This window comes from Gymnoscopelus microlampas (genome assembly GCF_963454915.1).
Source record: "Gymnoscopelus microlampas genome assembly, chromosome: 24".
NCBI lineage: Eukaryota > Metazoa > Chordata > Actinopteri > Myctophiformes > Myctophidae > Gymnoscopelus > Gymnoscopelus microlampas.
Genome location: NC_139961.1, coordinates 22008854 through 22027716, shown reverse-complemented (window position 1 = coordinate 22027716; position 18863 = coordinate 22008854). Strand labels below are relative to the sequence as shown.

The following is an 18863-nucleotide window of genomic DNA, read 5'->3' as shown; positions in this document are numbered from 1 at the left end:
GGACAGAGACAGTTGCGTTTCACCCATACTCAAAATGCAGAAACCGACCAAGATCTCTTATCCCGGCAGGGCCGACATGCCGGGGAAGAAAGCGGTTTTATTCAACTTATGGGGAGTCGTGTTGGATTCCAGACCCCATGACGTTCTCCACAAGTTTGAAGAGACCCATAAACTCCCACGGTAGGAAAAACGGTCCTGATACAACATCAGCCAGCGATTATAGGCCTAAATAGGCCTACCTATTAATGAAACATATTTGTATATAGCTCCGACAGAACCTCTCCCTCCGCTATATAGCTCCGAGATGAGGTTCCTCGTTTGTTTCTGCCGTTTGCGGTAGACATTGTCGCACATTTTCCACTTTACATGTTTCTTACCCCTTACTGCACATCGTCAGGGGCGGATATTTGCACTAGGCATACCAAGCACTTGCTTGGAGCCCCAAGGCATGGGAGGCCCCACCTCCCCCCCCTTTTTTTTTTTTCTTAATTAAAAAAAAATGTCTTCGCATTTTCGCGCGCGCAAAATAGGCCCCGAACCAGAGCTTTGCTTGGAGCCCCTAACTTCTTAAATCCGCCCCTGCACATCGTATCCAAAAAGTAAAGCATTTCCGCCACTCTCTCAGATGTTTTAAGTTCTAGCGCACCATAAAAGCTTTCCAACGAGTTGAAGAAAGTATTTAATTTGCCTCGGTTTTCATCCGGTTCCATAATATTTAGCATTAGAAGATGCAATTCAACATTTGACCAGTAGGGGAATCAGTAATGTTATCTCTACGGGCGCAACTCTTGCGCAATGTCTTAAAAACATGTAACCGGATGAAAACCGAAATGAAATACTTTCTTCAACTCGTTGGAAAGCTTTTATGGTGCGCTAGAACTTAAAACATCTGAGAGAGTGGCGGAAATGCTTTACTTTTTGGATACGATGTGCAGAAAGGGGTAAGAAACATGTAAAGTGGAAAATGTGCGACAATGTCTACCGCAAACGGCAGAAGCAAACGAGGAACCTCATCTCGGAGCTATATAGCGGAGGGAGAGGTTCCGTAGGGGCTAATTTGTATATAACATTTCATGTAGAATGTAATATACCATCGGTAGATCTGTATCTCTCAATCCCCCCCAACCCCCCCGAACTGTTTACTGTACTTTTTTTTTCTTTTTGATTACTACTCGTTTTTATATGATGTTTTTGTATAGTATTGTATATTTGTCTGTCATTAAATGTTTTGATGAATTGAACACACATGGACCCCAATGGAAACAAGCCACAGTGCTTTTGTTGGGTTTAATCCTTTTAGCGTCATTTTGTATTGAACTGTATCCTACTTTGTGCTCTTTTTTTTTTTTTTGCAAACTGTTAATTAAGTATTCAATCAATCAATCAATCAATACTGTAGTTGGGAATGAATTGAGCAATATAGCCTAATGTACAGTATGTGACGAATTTCTAATGGGATCATTTCTATGAGACCAGGGCAGGGATGCACAATATTTACTGTAGGAGTGTAGGCTATTGTTTTCAACTTAGTCATAGTAAGGAATGTACACTTGTCAATGATGTCATACTTGCAACAGTCACATGGAAAAGGTAGCTAAGGAAAATTGAGCCAGTCAATCACATTGAAATATAACAGTTTTATGTCTTGGTAGAAAGGGTAATCTAGCAGGGGAAGAAAAACAGTATCCTGATATCCATCTGATGAATTACATAATGATTAATGATTTCTCAGTAAGTGACTTGCAGGCACATTCTTCTTTCAGGTGTCATGTTGAGTCAACCAGAGGATTATTGAACAACTGCCATCCTAATCATTGTTACATTTGAAAATAAGAGTGATCAATTATTTTCAAATGGCACTATTGATGTTATAGATCTACACATTTGGTGAAAATATTGAAATTGACTACTTACTTGCTATATATAGTGCCAAAGAAAGCCTTTCTATATTAATTTCTAATTCTATTAACTTATTTCATGTACTTTTTCCAGTGGTTTTCTGTCTCAAATCACCTCCAGAGAGTCCAGCGCCATGATCAGAGCAGAACGAGGAGAGTTGTCCCTTGTTCAGGTGCCAATAACATTATTACATTCATTCCAAAGCTATCATCACTTTTAGAACCTGATCAACACTTTATAATCTGTCCTCTACTCTACTTAGACAGGGTGATGATTATTTGACCTATTACTCAATCGACTGATAGTACCAAGGTAGTGTCAGTGTCGGCCCTATGGGGGGGCATTGGGGGGCAATGCCCCCCCAGATTAGACTTTGTGCCCCCCCAGTTCAGATTGGCCAGATTTTTTAATTTTTAAAAAAAAAATTAAGCAGCGCAGCGCAGTATAGCCTGCCTTTTTTTTCTCCCGCTGTGGAGTCTGTGCCTGTGGAGATGCAATGCCGACATTACATTAAAGACATTATAATGCTATAATTGTATTTGTTGTTGGTGCATATAGGGGCAAGGTAAATGAACCGAATTAACCGAAATAGAGTTACAAAACACCCCAAAAAAGTAAAATATCCATCCAATAACAGAAAAAAATCGTGTGTGTGTGTGTGTGTGTGTGTGTGTGTGTGTGTGTGTGTGTGTGTGTGTGTGTGTGTGTGTGTGTGTGTGTGTGTTTGTGTGTGTACTATAGATGATGGAAAAGAGGGGAAGTCCGCACACCGTTTAGCTCCCGGACTCCCCCCCCCCTCTTTTCCTTGATTTACGTATTGTTGTCCAGCACCTGATAAATTGTTTTGGGATGTGCGTGCTTACCCCTGGACTCTACTATAGATGATCCCAGAGTTTGAGGCGGAGTGCAGGGCTGCAGCTCAGGCCCAGGGTGTGTGTCTTCCCGGGGACTTTTCCATCACTGTCCTGCTGGATCAGTTCAGAGAGACAAAACCCCTCCACCTGTCTGTCCTGCGCACTGCTGCTGTCCTACATCAACACGGTAAACACACACACACACACACACACACACACACACACACACACACACACACACACACACACACACACACACACACACACACACACACACACACACACACACACACACACACACACACACACACACACTCATACATTAGAAATGCAATACATGCATGCTTAAACACCCACACACTTTACTTTGTGTTGTTTCCAGTATGGTCCAGATCAAGTTCCAAGGTATCTTTATTGCTTCATCTTTTGTACGTACAAGAGTGAAAAATATTTGTTGTGGTTTTCCTCATACATTGCAACAACAATAAAAAACAAAATATACAAGAGGTAAAAATGAAAGAAGAAAGATAAAATGGTATAACATAAGAATCAAGATACATACTGCACATACTACAGTACTTCCTCCTATTCACACAACCATCTTATTTAGTTTTTTTTCTGCATCACATGCCAGACCACAATAATTGTGCAATCACATAGCTGTAGTTCTGGCTAAAACAGATGTTTGTGCATTTCTAGCTTACCCAAAGTAAACTAAAACAGATGTTTGGTCATTCTAGTTTACACAAAGTCAATAAAAATAGATGTTAGGGCTTAAACGCTTTGTAAGGTTCATGGACAGGCAAATGCGGGTTTGTTTGTTTATATCTTGAAAATGTGTTCTGGGGTCATTTTAACCTCTACTCTGGCGTCTGTGTGCACCCCAGGCAGTTAGTAGCTTGATTCAATATGTTGATATCCACAAGGGGAGCAAATATGCTTGAGGTAAAAAAGGCTAGAACAAATGTAAAAAGGCAATGTGTGTCTGCAAAAGCAATTCAAATATGGAACAGCTGTGAAAACGATTTAAAACTATGTAGCTCAATTGGCAAATTTAAGAAAATGTATAAAATTAAAATGGTAACGAAATATATTAGTATGATAGGATAATTATATACATTTCTATAGGAAATGTAGTGATGTGAATGAGTTGTTGACTAGGCAATATTTTGAGGTACAGAAATATTATCAATGATTGAGATTGAATACATTTTCTTTTTTGTAAACCTTGTAAAAAAATATATAATATATAGATATTTATATATACATATATTTGGATTTATATAACAGGAATATTTTCTTTTCAATGATTGAGTATAGATAATTGACTTGTTATTTATTTATTTTATTTATTTTTTGATTTTCTAGGTCAAGAAGGGTAGGCACTATAAGCTCTTACTGTAGCTTCAGCCTACACCTTTTCGGTCAGGCAGTTTTCTTCTGCTTTGTTTTCGTTTTTGATTGTTTTGTTCTTGATTGTTTTGTCTTTTGTTGTATGAAAAGCCATATACGTGTATGATTTTGTCGACCGAAATAAACTTAACTACTAACTACTACTAACCCCCTCCTACGCATAGAAACCTTTGTAACTTCAAACTTCATTTCAACCATGTCAGACTCACTGAAAACACTTAGTTCTGGTGACTGATATTGTCCTTCTTATGCGTGAGGGGGCTGTGTTTTTTCAATTACTTTTGTAATTTTTGTTATTTTTTATTTAATTTAAATAAATAAATAAATGAAAAAGGTAATTGAAAAAACACAGCCCCCTTGTGCAAGAAGGACAATATCAGTCACCAGAACCAGGGACGTGTGTTTTATTTTTAATCTAACATGGTTAAAATGGAGCTTGAAAGTTACAATTGGTTTACCACGGGCATCTGATGTATTATTTATTAGCAGTCATTACTGTGCTGCTTAGTGGCTTATACTGATATAGGCTAACCTCTCTTCCCAAAGGCTTAGTGACAGCTGTGCTAGCCAATCAGTGGGTAGATGACAGTGCGTCTGGAGATAGCGGATCCCGCCTTCTCGCTCTGCTTGGCGGCCATTTTGATCTGGTCCTCCAGTCCTGTCGCTCAGGTCACAGGGTCCCCGAGCCCGCCATGTTCACCTCAGCTCTGCAGCGCCTGAGAGTCACCCCACAACAGGTAGGAAACACACAGGTGGGCGGGATGGCTGGCGGTAGGATCATGCCCAAATATGGACATGCCTAACGTCACAACACTGGCGGATTATGCCCAAATATGAACCTGCCTGACATCGTGGGCGGCGTTAAGCAACAGTTTCTGTTGTGTTTGTGATGTCAGACCAGGGCTCAATCGGCGAGAGGGAGTGAGAGAAAGAGAAGAAATAGCGATAGTGAAAGAAAATTTCGCTCACGCAATAACTTGGTACCAAAATCTGAACTAAACCTGTCACGCTGTCAGCACAATAACCCTGGCAATGCTGATAACTTGTATTACAAGCTGCTTGTAATACAAATACAGTATTATTATACTGTATTTGTATTACAAGAAGCAGCTTGTAATACAATTTTCAGAATTGTTTTAATCTTTTGAAATGATTAAAACAATTGTAGAAAAAGTAAAAAAAAGAGAAAAAAAAAGAAAAAGAAAAACATATATCTACTCACAACACATAACAATGGGACCCATTGTTTTGGTGAAAAATGCAATAGATTAGCATGTCTGGGCCCTCAACCTGCTCCTGTAGGTGTACAGGTCCTGCATGACTTGCAGCTCAGTCCTGGTGATGTTATATGCTGCATTGTGTTAACATGTGAGTTGGTCATGAGGCTGACAGAGAGTCTGTCACACATTTGAACCTAATGAGCTCTATTGTTTATTGTTGGACGTAACTCTAAGCATCCTGACCATGCCCTCAGGGAAAGAACGGAGGGAGTGTGTATAAACTCAGCCAAGTTCTTATCGCCATCAACCATTTGTGTGTGTGTGTGTGTGTGTGTGTGTGTGTGTGTGTGTGTGTGTGTGTGTGTGTGTGTGTGTGTGTGTGTGTGTGTGTGTGTGTGTGTGTGTGTGTGTGTGTGTGTGTGTGTGTGTGCATGCATACATCTCATCTAAATGGGTCATACTGGTAACCACACATGCAAACACATGGCCGCATGCACGCACACACACACACACACACACACACGTGTGTGCGTGTGCCCAAAGTTTGTCTTTATAACAGTGGGTTCAGGAGATGCACTTATTTCAAACGTGAAAGTTTGACCTGATTGTGACACCCAAGGAAAGGTCTGTTTGACTGTTGACTGTTTTGTTTTAGTCTGTGTGGTTGGATATCAATGAGGAAGGGGTGAATGCAGCGAAGGCGGCTGGGATGGCGGCCATCTTGGTGACAGACGTTGCGGGCGCTCTCAACAAGTTGTCTGACTTTACCGGTGTGGAGGTATGATGTGACCTGCAGAGTTTGACCCAGACGTTAATAACTGCAGTTTTGTTTTAGTTTTGTTTGGAAAGGAAAGAAAACACCTCCTCCTCCTGATAAATTGTGTGTGTGTGTGTGTGTGTGTGTGTGTGTGTGTGTGTGTGTGTGTGCGTGCGTGCGTGCGTGCGTGCGTGCGTGCGTGCGTGCGTGCGTGCGTGCGTGCGTGCGTGCGTGCGTGCGTGTGTGCCAGGCTGTAACAGAAAACACTGTTCCACCAATATGCTGTTCTGATGAGTTGTCCCATGGATACGTCACCATAAAGGTAATGACTTAGACCAGTGGTTCTCAAAGTGGGGTCTGGGGTCCCTCTGGGGTCCTTGAGGGGGTTCCAGGGGGTCCCCGGCAAAATGTGTTATTACAGCATCAAAATCATTTTACGTATAATTCTGAGGTACTTTTACTTGACTTGAGTATTTCCATTTTTCTTCTGCTACACTCAGTGGTAAATGTTGTACTTTTTACTCCACTACAATCATTTGAAAACTTTAGTTAACAGTTCCTTTGCAGATCACGATTGTTAATGCCTTTGTACTTTTAGTTAAGTGCAGTTTTGAATACAGGCCTTTCACTTGTAACGTAGTACTTCTTCCACCACTGTATACAACAGACAAACCCTGTTTTTGAGGGAAACGGTGATACTAAGAGAGAGTGATGTCATTTACCGTTTCTCTCTGTGTTCCAGGCTGGTGTGAGGACTCACTATGTGGAGGTGGGCACTGGACCACCTGTTGTGTTGTGTCACGGCTTCCCTGAGAGCTGGTACTCCTGGAGGTACCAGGTAAGCGCATACGGATGCAAATGGTCCTTTTTGAGTTCTGGCCTAAATGTCTTACTGTACCTCTGTGCTGTTTATATTTCTGACTAATAGTATTCAATAGTATTTAGTATTTAGTATTTATACTGAGTAAAAGTATTCAATCTATCAATCATCTACAAGCTTACAACGTAGCGCATCGCATCGATCTAGTATGTTGTTATAATTATATTATCAATTTAAAATTGACGCCTATAATGACGTGGCCAAAATAGTGATACCAGGTTGAACAATTATTCAAATATATATTTTTTTTTTAAGACATAGAATTTGTCTCTGTATTGGGAAATGAGTGTGCACAAAGTAAAACATAAATACAAATATATTTTGTATAGTTGTATATTGCAATAATTTGTGGTTTTCACAAAATGTCAAGGCACACCTGGACTTGAACCACAGCAATACAGACATTTACACTGTGTGTAATAGGTTGTGTAACAGGTAACTAACCATAGGTTGCAGATGGTGATTCTCTTCTCTTCTCTTCTCTTCTCTTCTCTTCTCTTCTCTTCTCTTCTCTTCTCTTCTCTTCTCTTCTCTTCTCTTCTCTTCTCTTCTCTTCTCTTCTCTTCTCTTCTCTTCTCTTCTCTTCTCTTCTCTTCTCTTAGATTCCAGCCATTGCAGCAGCAGGTTTCAGAGTGTTGGCTCTGGATATGAAAGGATATGGCGAGTCATCTGCCCCCACAGGTGTGTGTTTGCTGAATGTTCATCATTTTCTGCCAAATGTTCACCTATTACGACATGCCCAGAACAGGGATGCTAGGGTTCACATGGTTAAGGGGAAGGGAAAGATATACATGGATAAAAGATGAGTCCTTCATTCTTCTTCCATAATTCTTTTGTAGTATGAAGTTACAAAATAACAGAATTCAAGGGACTTGCTTGACTTGTTTTGTGGAGTTCCTGTTTAAAATTAAAAACAGAGGGGTAAGTAAGACTCACTCTACAAGAACAATACCCCTCTGTTTACGGCCGTACTGAGATAAATAATATTTTTCTAATCCATATAGTGATTCGAATTGTATTTTAGTCCCAAATTTCCTGTGGTCCTGTTGTTCTGGGAAGGTGTGCGTGCGTGCGTGCGTGCGTGCGAGTAGGAGTCATACTGTAGATAGATGCATTTACATTTTTCAATTGTCCTTCCTTATCTGCAGAAATAGAAGAATATTCACAGGAACAACTCATGCAGGTAACACACACACACACACACACACACACACACACACACACACACACACACACACACACACACACACACACACACACACACACACACACACACACACACACACACACACACACACACATGCATGCACGCATTTACACACACGCAACTTAATTAATTAATCATTTATTTTATATAATTCCATTAAATATGTCCACTGAATGATTCTTTTCAGGATCTGATCACCTTTATGGACAAAATGGTGAGTGACATGGTTATTTCTACCAGTCAACAAACTGGGCATCCAAAGAGAAAAAACATTTTGAACTGAGTAAAGAGATCTCAGTGTTCTTCTAGTGGATATAGATAGCCTACTGTATAATAACAATATGTCTCCATTTAGGCTCTCCCTCAGGTAACCCTGGTGGGTCACGACTGGGGCGGCGCCTTCGTCTGGAACATGGCTCAGTTCCATCCTGAGAGAGTTCGGTAGGAAGACACACACACACACAGAGTTCAGGCCACCTCAAAGCAATAATATGCTCATGTGTTTGTCCCGTGTGTGTCCCGTCGATATGCGGCCATATGTGTTTGCATGCAAATACATATGTGCATCGTGTATTTTCTGTGTATCGTGTATTATTATCCATGTGTGCGTGCGTGCGTCCAGGGCAGTGGCATCGTTGAACACACCTCTGTTTCCCGAGAACCCCAACGTTCATCCTATGGAGTTTCTCAAAGCCAATCCTATATTTGACTACCAGATCTACTTCCAGAATCCTGTAAGTGTTTTTGTGTTTGTGTGTGTGTGTGTGTGTGTGTGTGTGTGTGTGTGTGTGTGTGTGTGTGTGTGTGTGTGTGTGTGTGTGTGTGTGTGTGTGTGTAGGGCTGTAGCATCGTTGAACTTTCCACATTTTCCTGTGGACTGCAGTGTTCCTCCTATGGAGAAACTCAGAACCATTCCTGTATTTGACTACCAGTTCTACTTCCAGACTCCTGTAAGTAATTGAACTAACAAAATGAAAATAATTGAAGAAAAAAAATTAAAACATTGTTAACGGAAATAAAAATAAAATCACACCCTGTGTGAAGGAAGCGGTGCCTTTGGGGCGGGGCTGAACTAATTTCAGTTCGTCCCTATTGGTGGTCTGAGTCCACTTACCAAATTTGTACTTGGTAGCGTGCTGCAAACTGGAATAATGGCTGTTTGAAGCCCAGCCAATGGGCAGACAGAGGGGGCGGGGCGTAAGTAATTACAGTTTGTCCCTATTGGTGGTCTAAGTCCACATACCAAATTTGGACTTGGTGGCATGCTGCAAACTGGGCGTAGGGCTGTTTTAAGGGCAGCCAATAGGAAGACAGAGGGGGCGGGGCTTAAGTAATTACAGTTCGTCCCTATTGGTGGTTTTAGTCCATGTGCAAAATTTGTACTCCGTAGCATGCTGCGAACTTGAGTTATGGCTGTTTAAAGGCCAGCCAATGGGAAGACAGAGGGGGCGGGGCTTCAGCAATTCATGCTCGTCCCTATTGGTGGTCTAAGTCCACATACTAAATTTGGAGTTGGTGGCATGCTGCAAACTGGAGTTATAGCTGTTTAAAATCCCGTGCTCATCCCGTGCTCATACGGACATGGCTGTTTAAAGGCCAGCCAATGGGAAGACAGAGGGGGCGGGGCTTCAGCAATTCATGCTCGTCCCTATTGGTGGTCTAAGTCCACATACCAAATGTGGACTTGGTGGCATGCTGCGAACTGCAGTTATAGCTGTTTAAAATCCCGTGCTCATCCCGTGCTCATACGGGCGGACGGACATAACATACGCTGGGGGTCCCTGGACAGAGGGGGCGGGGCTTCAGCAATGCATGCTCGTCCCTATTGGTGGTCTAAGTCCACATATTAAATGTGGACTTGGTGGCATGCTGGAAACTGGAGTTATAGCTGTTTAAAATCCCGTGCTCATCCCGTGCTCATACGGGCGGACGGACATAACATACGCTGGGGGTCCCTGGACAGAGGGGGCGGGGCTTCAGCAATGCATGCTCGTCCCTATTGGTGGTCTAAGTCCACATACTAAATTTGGACTTGGTGGCATGCTGGAAACTGGAGTTATAGCTGTTTAAAATCCCGTGCTCATACGGGCGGACGGACATAACATACGCTGGGGGTCCCTGGGGGACCCCTCTTTGATAACCAGTGCCACGTGTGGCCAATGAGAGGAGAGATAATCTCCAAGTCTGTGTGTGTGTGTGTGCGCATTGTATGTGTTTCTTCTTTGCCGTGCTCATCCCGTGCTCATACGGACGGACGGACGGACGGACGGACGGACAATGAGAGGAGAGATGGCATAGGCAATCTCCAAGTCCGTGTGTGTGTGTGCGCGCGTTGTATGTGTTTCTTCTTTGCCGTGCTCATCCCGTGCTCATACAGACGGACGGAGGGACGGACGGAGGGACGGACGGACGGACGGACGGACACGGAGACAAAGTCAAGTGTAGAGCGGTTGGCACCGCTAAAAACAAGGCTTTACAGAAAAAGGCAACATTCTTTTTGTAAATTTAGTAATGGCAAAAATAGCAAAATATTGTTCTGACCTTGTTGAATCCTTTCGCTGCCTTATCCATATTACAATAAAAAACCAAGACTAAAACTAATTATAAGTTATAACTAAACTAGAAATAACCATGCCACTCACCATTTTGTCAATAAAGGTGATCATATCCTGAAAAGAGTTGTTCGGTGAACATTTAATGGACTATAAAATAAATGATACATTTAAGTGTGCGTGATTGATTGATTGATTGATTGATTGATTGATTGATTGATTGATTGATGAATTGATTGATTGTAACCTTTATTTCCTGGAAGTCGGTTGTGACCAATGTGTCTTTTGCAATGGAGTCCTGCATACAAAAGGAATATTTACACCAATATTTTATTTTTGAACATGAATTACACACAAACATCGACACAATTCAAAACACATGCATTTAGCTTCTTGCAGCATAAAATCTACCAAATTCTTAAATGCATCAAAGGCGACAAATCAATCCGGCTTCAAACTGTCCTGACATTCTTTCCGTACATATGGTGCACACATCAGTGCCGCTTTAGACTCCACGGGGGCTCTACGCATGATACGGGACACATGCACGCGCGCGCAGCGCCTGCGCGGATGTGAACGCAGTAATGCACGTTATTTTCTGCTGAAGGGAGGGGGCGGAGAGGGGGCCTCTTTGATCGGCGGGTAGGCGGGGCCCCACGCAACCTGCGTAGTGTGCGTGTAGGGAGAAGCGGCCCTGGCACACATGCTGAAGGCCATATTATAACGCTTTATTCTGGTTCCCATGTGTGCACGTGAAGGGTGTAGCAGAGGCAGAGATGGAGAGGGACTTGGAGAGAACGTTCAAGATCTTCTTTGTCAGCAGCGCAGATGCGGTGAGCACACACACACACACACACACACACACACACACACACACACACACACACACACACACACACACAAACACACACTTCTTTATTCTTTAACCCACATGTATAAACATTGATATATTTTTTGATATATTTTTCATATGGTTAACACACTTTCTTTATTTTAAGAAATTGTTAAATTGTGATATTATGAAACATAAATATCAAACATATCATACATATCAGAAACATTTGCCAAATGTAAATGCATGTACTGTATTTAATTGAGTCTGGAGGGATAAAACATACACCCTCCATGTCTTTACTGAATGCTGTGACTGTGTTGTTGTCTACAGGGCGCTCTACCTGATCTCAGCACTTCTGGAGTATGTGCTAGAGGTGAGAGCACGAGGATGATAATCAACTATGTGTTTTGATGTGTTATGTTGCTACTGTATGTTGTTGTAATGACTAAAACTATAAAACGTTGAGAACTGAAAAAAGAATCAAGCACATCCTCTGAGTGCTTAATCAAGCACATCCTCTGAGTTTTCTGTGTTTGTTTGTTTTAATGTTCTGCAACCGATATAGGCTGTACAATATGTTTCCATTTACCAATGTGTACAGAAACATTTATTTATTTTTTGCTTTTAAACCATGTTGATAAAACAATATGAGCAGGAACCATTGCACTGCAAATGCATTGTCTAATAAATATTTCTGTTTAGGGCTACCAATGTATGCTTTATTTTAAATATGCTCGCCAAAAAATAGGGTCACCAAAACATTTTCAGCATAACATGGGTTCCTGGCTGGTATAGAATGTCAAATGTGAATAAACTTGGTTGTGATTGTTTCAGTAGATGTAGATGTTCTAATCAGAATGCAGCAGCTAGGCTGTTAATTAAAACCAGAAGAACAGAGCACTAATTTTAGCCTCCATTCATAGGTCTGCTGAGCGGGATCCCCCAGGGGTCTGTATATGGCCCCCCTTATTTTCCCCCTCAACACCAAATCTCTTTTCCAAAATGTGCCGTTCTACAAGCTCACAACATGACACGTTGTGAACTTACAGATCAACAATCTACAATGTTTCTGCCCGACAGCAACGCTATGATAAAAAATATACAATGTTTTACTGTGGTACAGTAGATGATATAATACTACAATATACTATGTTGTATTATGTTATGATACTACAGTGTGTTGTACTGTGGTGAATGATTTAACACTATGTTGTATTGTGTTATAGGTGGGTTGTTTGTGGGCCTTCCAGAAGAAGTGCCCAGAAGCTCCATGCTGAGTGAAGAGGCGTTGCGGTACTACGTCAGCCAGTTTAAACGCAACGGATTCAGGTACAACAAAAACAAAACAATTGTATTTTCTTTTTTTGTATCTCTTCCTCCTTCACTCACCACCATGCTCTCTGTCACTCACACACTAATGTGTATAGTTAGGCAATTAAACCCATAATTATTGCTTTCTGGTTTTCATTAAATGTACATTATATAAAGCCTGAGTTATGAAAAGGATATTATGGTGTATTTCTTTATAAATATAAATTCTTTGTTAAATATAAGTTGGTGGTAGAGTTTGTCAGAACAGTAGGGGGCACCACAACACAGACCAGAATGGTTACAACCAAATGGTGTTTTGTCATCCTGTCATTTGTCTGGATTGATTTGTATACGTTTTGGTTGCCATGTCAACATGAAGGGGCGGGCACCTTGCATGGCTCACTGAAATGGTTTTCTTCAGCTTGACATATCTGTGTAAACCAGTGGTTCTGCAAGTGAGGCCCGAGGACCACCAGAGGTCCTTGGGGTGGTTCCAGGGAGACTGGCTCTCAAAGTGGGGTCCGGGGACCACCAGGGGTCCTTGGGGTGGTATCAGGGGTCCCCAACAAAATCGGTTATTATAGGATAAAATTCAGTTGAACCACTTCAACCCAATTTGGAAATAGACGATTTACAAGCTCACAACGTGTCTTGTAGATCGCCTACTTTCAAAAAATCTTTAGAAATTTTGAAAAATGTTGAATATATTTGAAACATTTTATCAGCACAAATCTTGTATGGGGTTCCTGGCACAAAATATTTTTAGATGGCCCGTGGCCAAATATATTTTAATAATAATTTGACAAGTTTGAGAACCAAGGGTGTAAAACAACAGTGCAGACACTGATGCAACTTGATGAGACAAACATACATGCGTGCACACACACACACACACACACACACACACACACACACACACACACACACACAGGCCATAAACATTCTCTTCTGTTTGGTTTGTCAGGGGACCGTTGAATTGGTATCGCAACATCGAGAGGAATTGGAAGTGGAAGTGTTCCCGTCCCATGGGGAAGGTTTGTTAAGATGCACAGTCACAATGTGATTATAGGTCATATTTGTAAAAGATTTTAAGAATGAAATGAATTGACTACTTGTATTGTGCGTGCGTGCGTGCGTGCGTGCGTGCGTGCGTGCGTGCGTGCGTGCGTGCGTGCGTGTTTTGCACGTATGTGTTTGTGTGTGTGTCTTAGCTGATGATGCCAGCGCTGATGGTGACAGCTGGGAAAGACCCCGTCCTGTTGCCTGTCTTCTCCAAGGGCATGGAGGAGAGGGTAAGTCACACTCACACACACACACACACACACACACACACACACACACACACACACACACACAGTCACACACACACACACACACACACACACACACACACACACACACACACACACACACACACACACACACACACACACACAGGAAAACATTGCAACTGTTAAAATAAAATAACAAATTCATGGAGAAAAATCACAGATTGGAGCTAGCAGTTCTACATCAATGATGATAAATGAGATTGTGTGAACTCCCTAAAAGGTTATAATAAAGAATCCTGTGCAGTATATCCTGGATGCACTTCAACTGTAAAAACAATCATAGTCTAGGGCACATAGGGACCAAGGATACTGAGAAACAATACCGAAGCAAGAAGAGGCAGAGTTTGTATGCACTACATATCTGGAATAAACTCTGGGCTCATAACATAATTTATCCTGGTGTTTGGATCCCAGGGAGGATATGAAAGTGACAGATTGAAATTAACAACTATTGTATTGTATTCAAATGTGCACTTTGTCTTAATGCTCTCAATGTTTTGTGTAAAGCACTTTGAATTGCCGTGTGAAACGTGTCATACAAATAAACTTGCCTTGCCTCTCTTCCTGCTAGGTCGCCAACCTGACCAGAGGGCACATTGAGGAGTGTGGACACTGGACTCAGATGGAGAAGTATGTGCGTGTGTGTGTGTGTGTGTGTGTGTGTGTGTGTGTGTGTGTGTGTGTGTGTGTGTGTGTGTGTGTGTGTGTGTGTGTGTGTGTGTGTGTGTGTGTGTGTGTGTGTACATCCACACTGAGCGTGAATATTAAATGTCGACAAAGCGAGGTTGATTTTTCACATTCAGTAAAAGCATCAGCCTGTATGAATAAGGCATCAACGATATGAATAGTTTGATGCAAAATCTTCGCAGATGCATTTGCTGATCACCCTTTTTCACACAGATCATGCTTATTTATCACACTCCCGGTTAAGACCTTTAGGTTTATGGATAGTCAGAGTAGTCTACATGCGCACATGTACCTTCTGGGGCAAAAGGCAATGATTGTTTTATCTGTCTCTACCAATGACCCCTTTATCCACACCACAACTGTAAACGAGGACAGTGGTGAACGATATACTGTAGATATAGTTTCCCAATTCTGAGGAGAACAAAAATAGCAGATCTATGTACATCACCTATTTTTGGCAAAGATATTTGATGTAGAGGGAAACAAAGAGGGGACCTAGTATAGATGCCTGGCGGACTCTGGTTAATGAAGGATATAGGATTGAAGTGATTGAACATGCAGGTAATGGTATATTCTTCTGTATGGATTATTTTGTGACTAGATTTGTGTGTGTGTGTGTGTGTGTGTGTGTGTGTGTGTGTGTGTGTGTTCGTTCCAGGCCAGCGGAGTTGAACAAAATCCTAATATCTTGGCTCCAGGACACACACAAAACGGCTGCGGTCACCGCAGTGCCTAAACTGTGAAGGAGGCTGGCGGGATGGACGGATGAATGGAGTGGTGGGGTCGAGGAATGAAGGGGGAATGCGTCCGGGAGGCATTGGAACGAGGGATGTAGCAATGAAGGAAATGTAACTGAGATTAGTGTGATATTAGTGCCTGTGATTAATACTGTTGCCACAACTAAAGGTTAATGTTTTTTATTGTCACATGCACTTACAGTCACCTGTTATCACATTAGGTGTGCGACAGTTAATCAAACTAATTGATTTAATCAATTATAAGATTTTAATAAAATAATTGATTTTCCAAAGTACCAAAAATATTCGCTCTACAAAGTTGCGATACGATGTGCTGTGAGCTTGTTGATCACCACTTTTGCACAACACCTTTGTACAACTAAGTATAAGATAGGGCTTAAGTGGTTAATTAGATTAAATACATTTAGTCAATTACAAAAATATAAAAATAGAATCTATCTAAACTAAAAACATGAAGGAAAACTAGTTATCAAAAAAGTGGAGAAGTAAAGTAGAAGTTAATCCATAGTTGCAGACCTGCAGTACTGAATGCTGTGGTGTTCCTGTATATGTGATGGTGTCTGGGAGTCACAGTCCTTGTGGCCTGCATCACTATTCTCAGTTCAGGACATGTTATCACCTGTTATCCTATGTTACAGGATAACAGTACATATGTGTGGCATGTTATCACCTGGCATTGCCGGCAGCTCATGTAGGTCATAGATTCATCGTAAACTCAATTCAACTTGCGCTTCCGTTTGTTCCACTCATGTCCCGCATAATGTTCAATTGTACAATTTGGAAACGGGTGGTAACCTATTCTGTTCACTGCGGCTTGCCAACACGGGTGATGCCCTCGTCGATGCGCGAGACCATAGTCCACTCGCTCACCTTGCGGCTCGCTCAGGTGCACCTCGCGGACCGTGCCTCAAAGCCTAGCTGTCAGCATGTCTGACTTGTTTTGTATTATATTTAAATTCACATAACTATCTCATAACATTTACATGTAATGCAAAATGGACATGTCATTTTATATGGTTATTATGGTGTGAAAAGGCCTTCCCATAGAAGCCTTGGCGTTCCCTAAGCTTAGGGAAGAGGGGAGTCCCCAAATCGCCTGCACACTGCAGATGGTTCATATTGGAGAAAGCACCTACAGGTCTTGCTGTAATGTTGAGGATTTGAGGAGGTTTTTAAAAGTTAACCAAACCCCTTACCCAAACCTCAGTGAAGCCTTACTGTACATCTACTGGTGAAATGCTGGGCACTGAAATGCTATTTGCTTAGGGTACTGATGGTGCCAGGGGATGTAACTCTTTAATCAAGTTGTAGTGACTTCACTTTGCATCAACACCACCCAATGAATCCTTTCCAAATCACACCACCCTATAAACCTAGCTGTAAGTGTATTGTCATCAAATAATGAAATTAGCCGATCTACAAGCTCACAACATGATGCGTTGCGCTTGTAGATCTGATATTTTTGCCAAATGTTTGCGTAATATTGCCAAAAGTTCTTCCCTTTTTCCTGAATGTTCGCCTAGTATGGGTAAACACACCAGAATAGGTGTGTTTACCCATCTATGATAAATGGTTGTTATGTGCAGTACCGTTTTTCATCAGTAAATGTCAGGCGTTGCACATTTTGGGGTATAGGTTTTAGTTACCCTTTAGCAATGTGCACTTATATTTGAAGTAATCATCATAATTGTATGTTTACTCAGTATCTGTAAACCATTAACACAGTTTTCCAATAGATGTCATTTATGCCATTTGTATACCGTTTTGTCAACCAAGGACTTACTGTGCATACCTATTACTACTACACTTTGAACAGTAAAACATAGTTTGCTTAAGCTGTAATGGAAGTATGGAACTTATTTGAATGAATAAAATGTTGTATAGCACTTTGGTTGGCTTCGGTTATTGTAATGTGCTCTATAAATAAGATTTGAGTTCAGTTGAGTTGAGTTATTTTAACCAGTATGTGTATGGTAGAGTACATTAATACAATATAGCTAGCACATCTACAGAGTAATGGATAACTGCATGGAAAGATGGCACCATGAATTGGCTAAAAAGTATGTGGATACTGAGTGATGTCAAAATGGGCATGTGGACACCAAGCTGTGATCGGCACCACCTTTGCATGCAGTGCCTACATTAAGTACTTGCATCTGCAGTGGTTGGGGCTTATGTCCATACTCTTCCACAGAGAAATGTAGTCCCTGGTGTTGGGTAGGGGGACAACTACTGCTTGGCAAGTACAGTAGTACTGTCGGAAGGCCATAAGCCCAATATCTACACTGGACAAAAATCTGTTTTTATATCTGTTTATGGTATAGACACATTTTATTATGCTTTAACTTTGAAAACCATATTGCTAAGATACAAAGTCAAATTCTGCACAGAGAGAAGACCACAGGACATTTCTTACACCCAGTGTGCAGCCATGAACTTGACCCAGAACACAGAACTTGAAATGTTTACCAAATGTTGCCCCTGCACACAGAAGAAGTCTGCTCCAAGGAGATGTTTGTGAAATGTTATTCTTCTCATAGCTGGCCATCTGGAATTATGTCTACCATATCTTTGATAAATGTGGATTGTTGTGGATAGGCTCTATGCACAGCAGCCATATGATGAAGACATTCACAGGTATTACCAATGATACTAATGAAGGCTCTGTTCCATTCTGGTCAAACAGAGTCAGGGTGCTGATATTGTGCATGTTGGCTCACTGGAAACACTCTGCTACACCAGTGGGTCTAAAATGTGTGTCCAGGGACCCTCATGGTTCCTTGAGGGGTTTCCAAATGGCCCCTTATGGGTGTGTAAGTTATGGGGTTTGTGGAAAATGAAATATCTGAGAACCACTGTGATACACTAAATGGAACAGAGCCTTCATTAGTATCATTGGTAACACCTGTGAAGGAACAGGAAGTGATAATATGGGTGCTGGGCCCGCATAGGGCCTATTCCGGGTCCTCCGACCTGCGTTGCCCATGACAACGGACGATGTCTGGAGGAAGTGGGCCATGTCGAGGCTGTTCTGTTGCCCCGAGAAGTCAAAACAAGATGCCCTTTGGTGTGAAACTGTACTCTGAAATGTGAACAATCACTTAATATTAACGACGACACACCGCCTTGGAAAATGTAGAGAAACTTGGAATCATCCTT

General features: G+C 41.7%; 1 protein-coding gene across 2 annotated transcripts; it reads left to right on the top strand.

The window, feature by feature from the left end:
* ephx2 (epoxide hydrolase 2, cytoplasmic) lies at positions 1-17638 on the top strand. Of its 2 annotated transcripts, none has more exons than XM_084050720.1 (19): positions 1-180; positions 1993-2071; positions 2781-2940; positions 4713-4903; positions 6042-6164; positions 6394-6465; positions 6886-6981; positions 7626-7704; positions 8172-8206; positions 8418-8444; positions 8586-8671; positions 9069-9180; positions 11541-11615; positions 11948-11990; positions 12844-12946; positions 13893-13962; positions 14140-14220; positions 14831-14889; positions 15605-17638. In XM_084050720.1, the coding sequence occupies exons 1-19, from the start codon at positions 35-37 to the stop codon at positions 15687-15689; spliced, it is 1722 nt and encodes a 573-aa protein (XP_083906846.1). In that variant the 5' UTR covers positions 1-34; the 3' UTR covers positions 15690-17638. The 2 variants fall into 2 exon arrangements, with proteins under 2 accessions (XP_083906846.1, XP_083906845.1); XM_084050719.1 differs by lacking the exon at positions 9069-9180 and adding an exon at positions 8853-8964.
* Positions 17639-18863: the final 1225 nt, after the last annotated feature.

Excerpts from the sequence above, each read along its gene's own strand:
- ephx2 (XM_084050720.1), top strand. The coding sequence starts at position 35 with ATGCAGAAACCGACCAAGATCTCTTATCCCGGCAGGGCCGACATGCCG. Across the intron at positions 6,466-6,885 it reads ATGGATACGTCACCATAAAG|GCTGGTGTGAGGACTCACTA; the intron begins GTAATGACTTAG and ends TCTGTGTTCCAG. Across the intron at positions 11,616-11,947 it reads TTGTCAGCAGCGCAGATGCG|GGCGCTCTACCTGATCTCAG; the intron begins GTGAGCACACAC and ends TGTTGTCTACAG.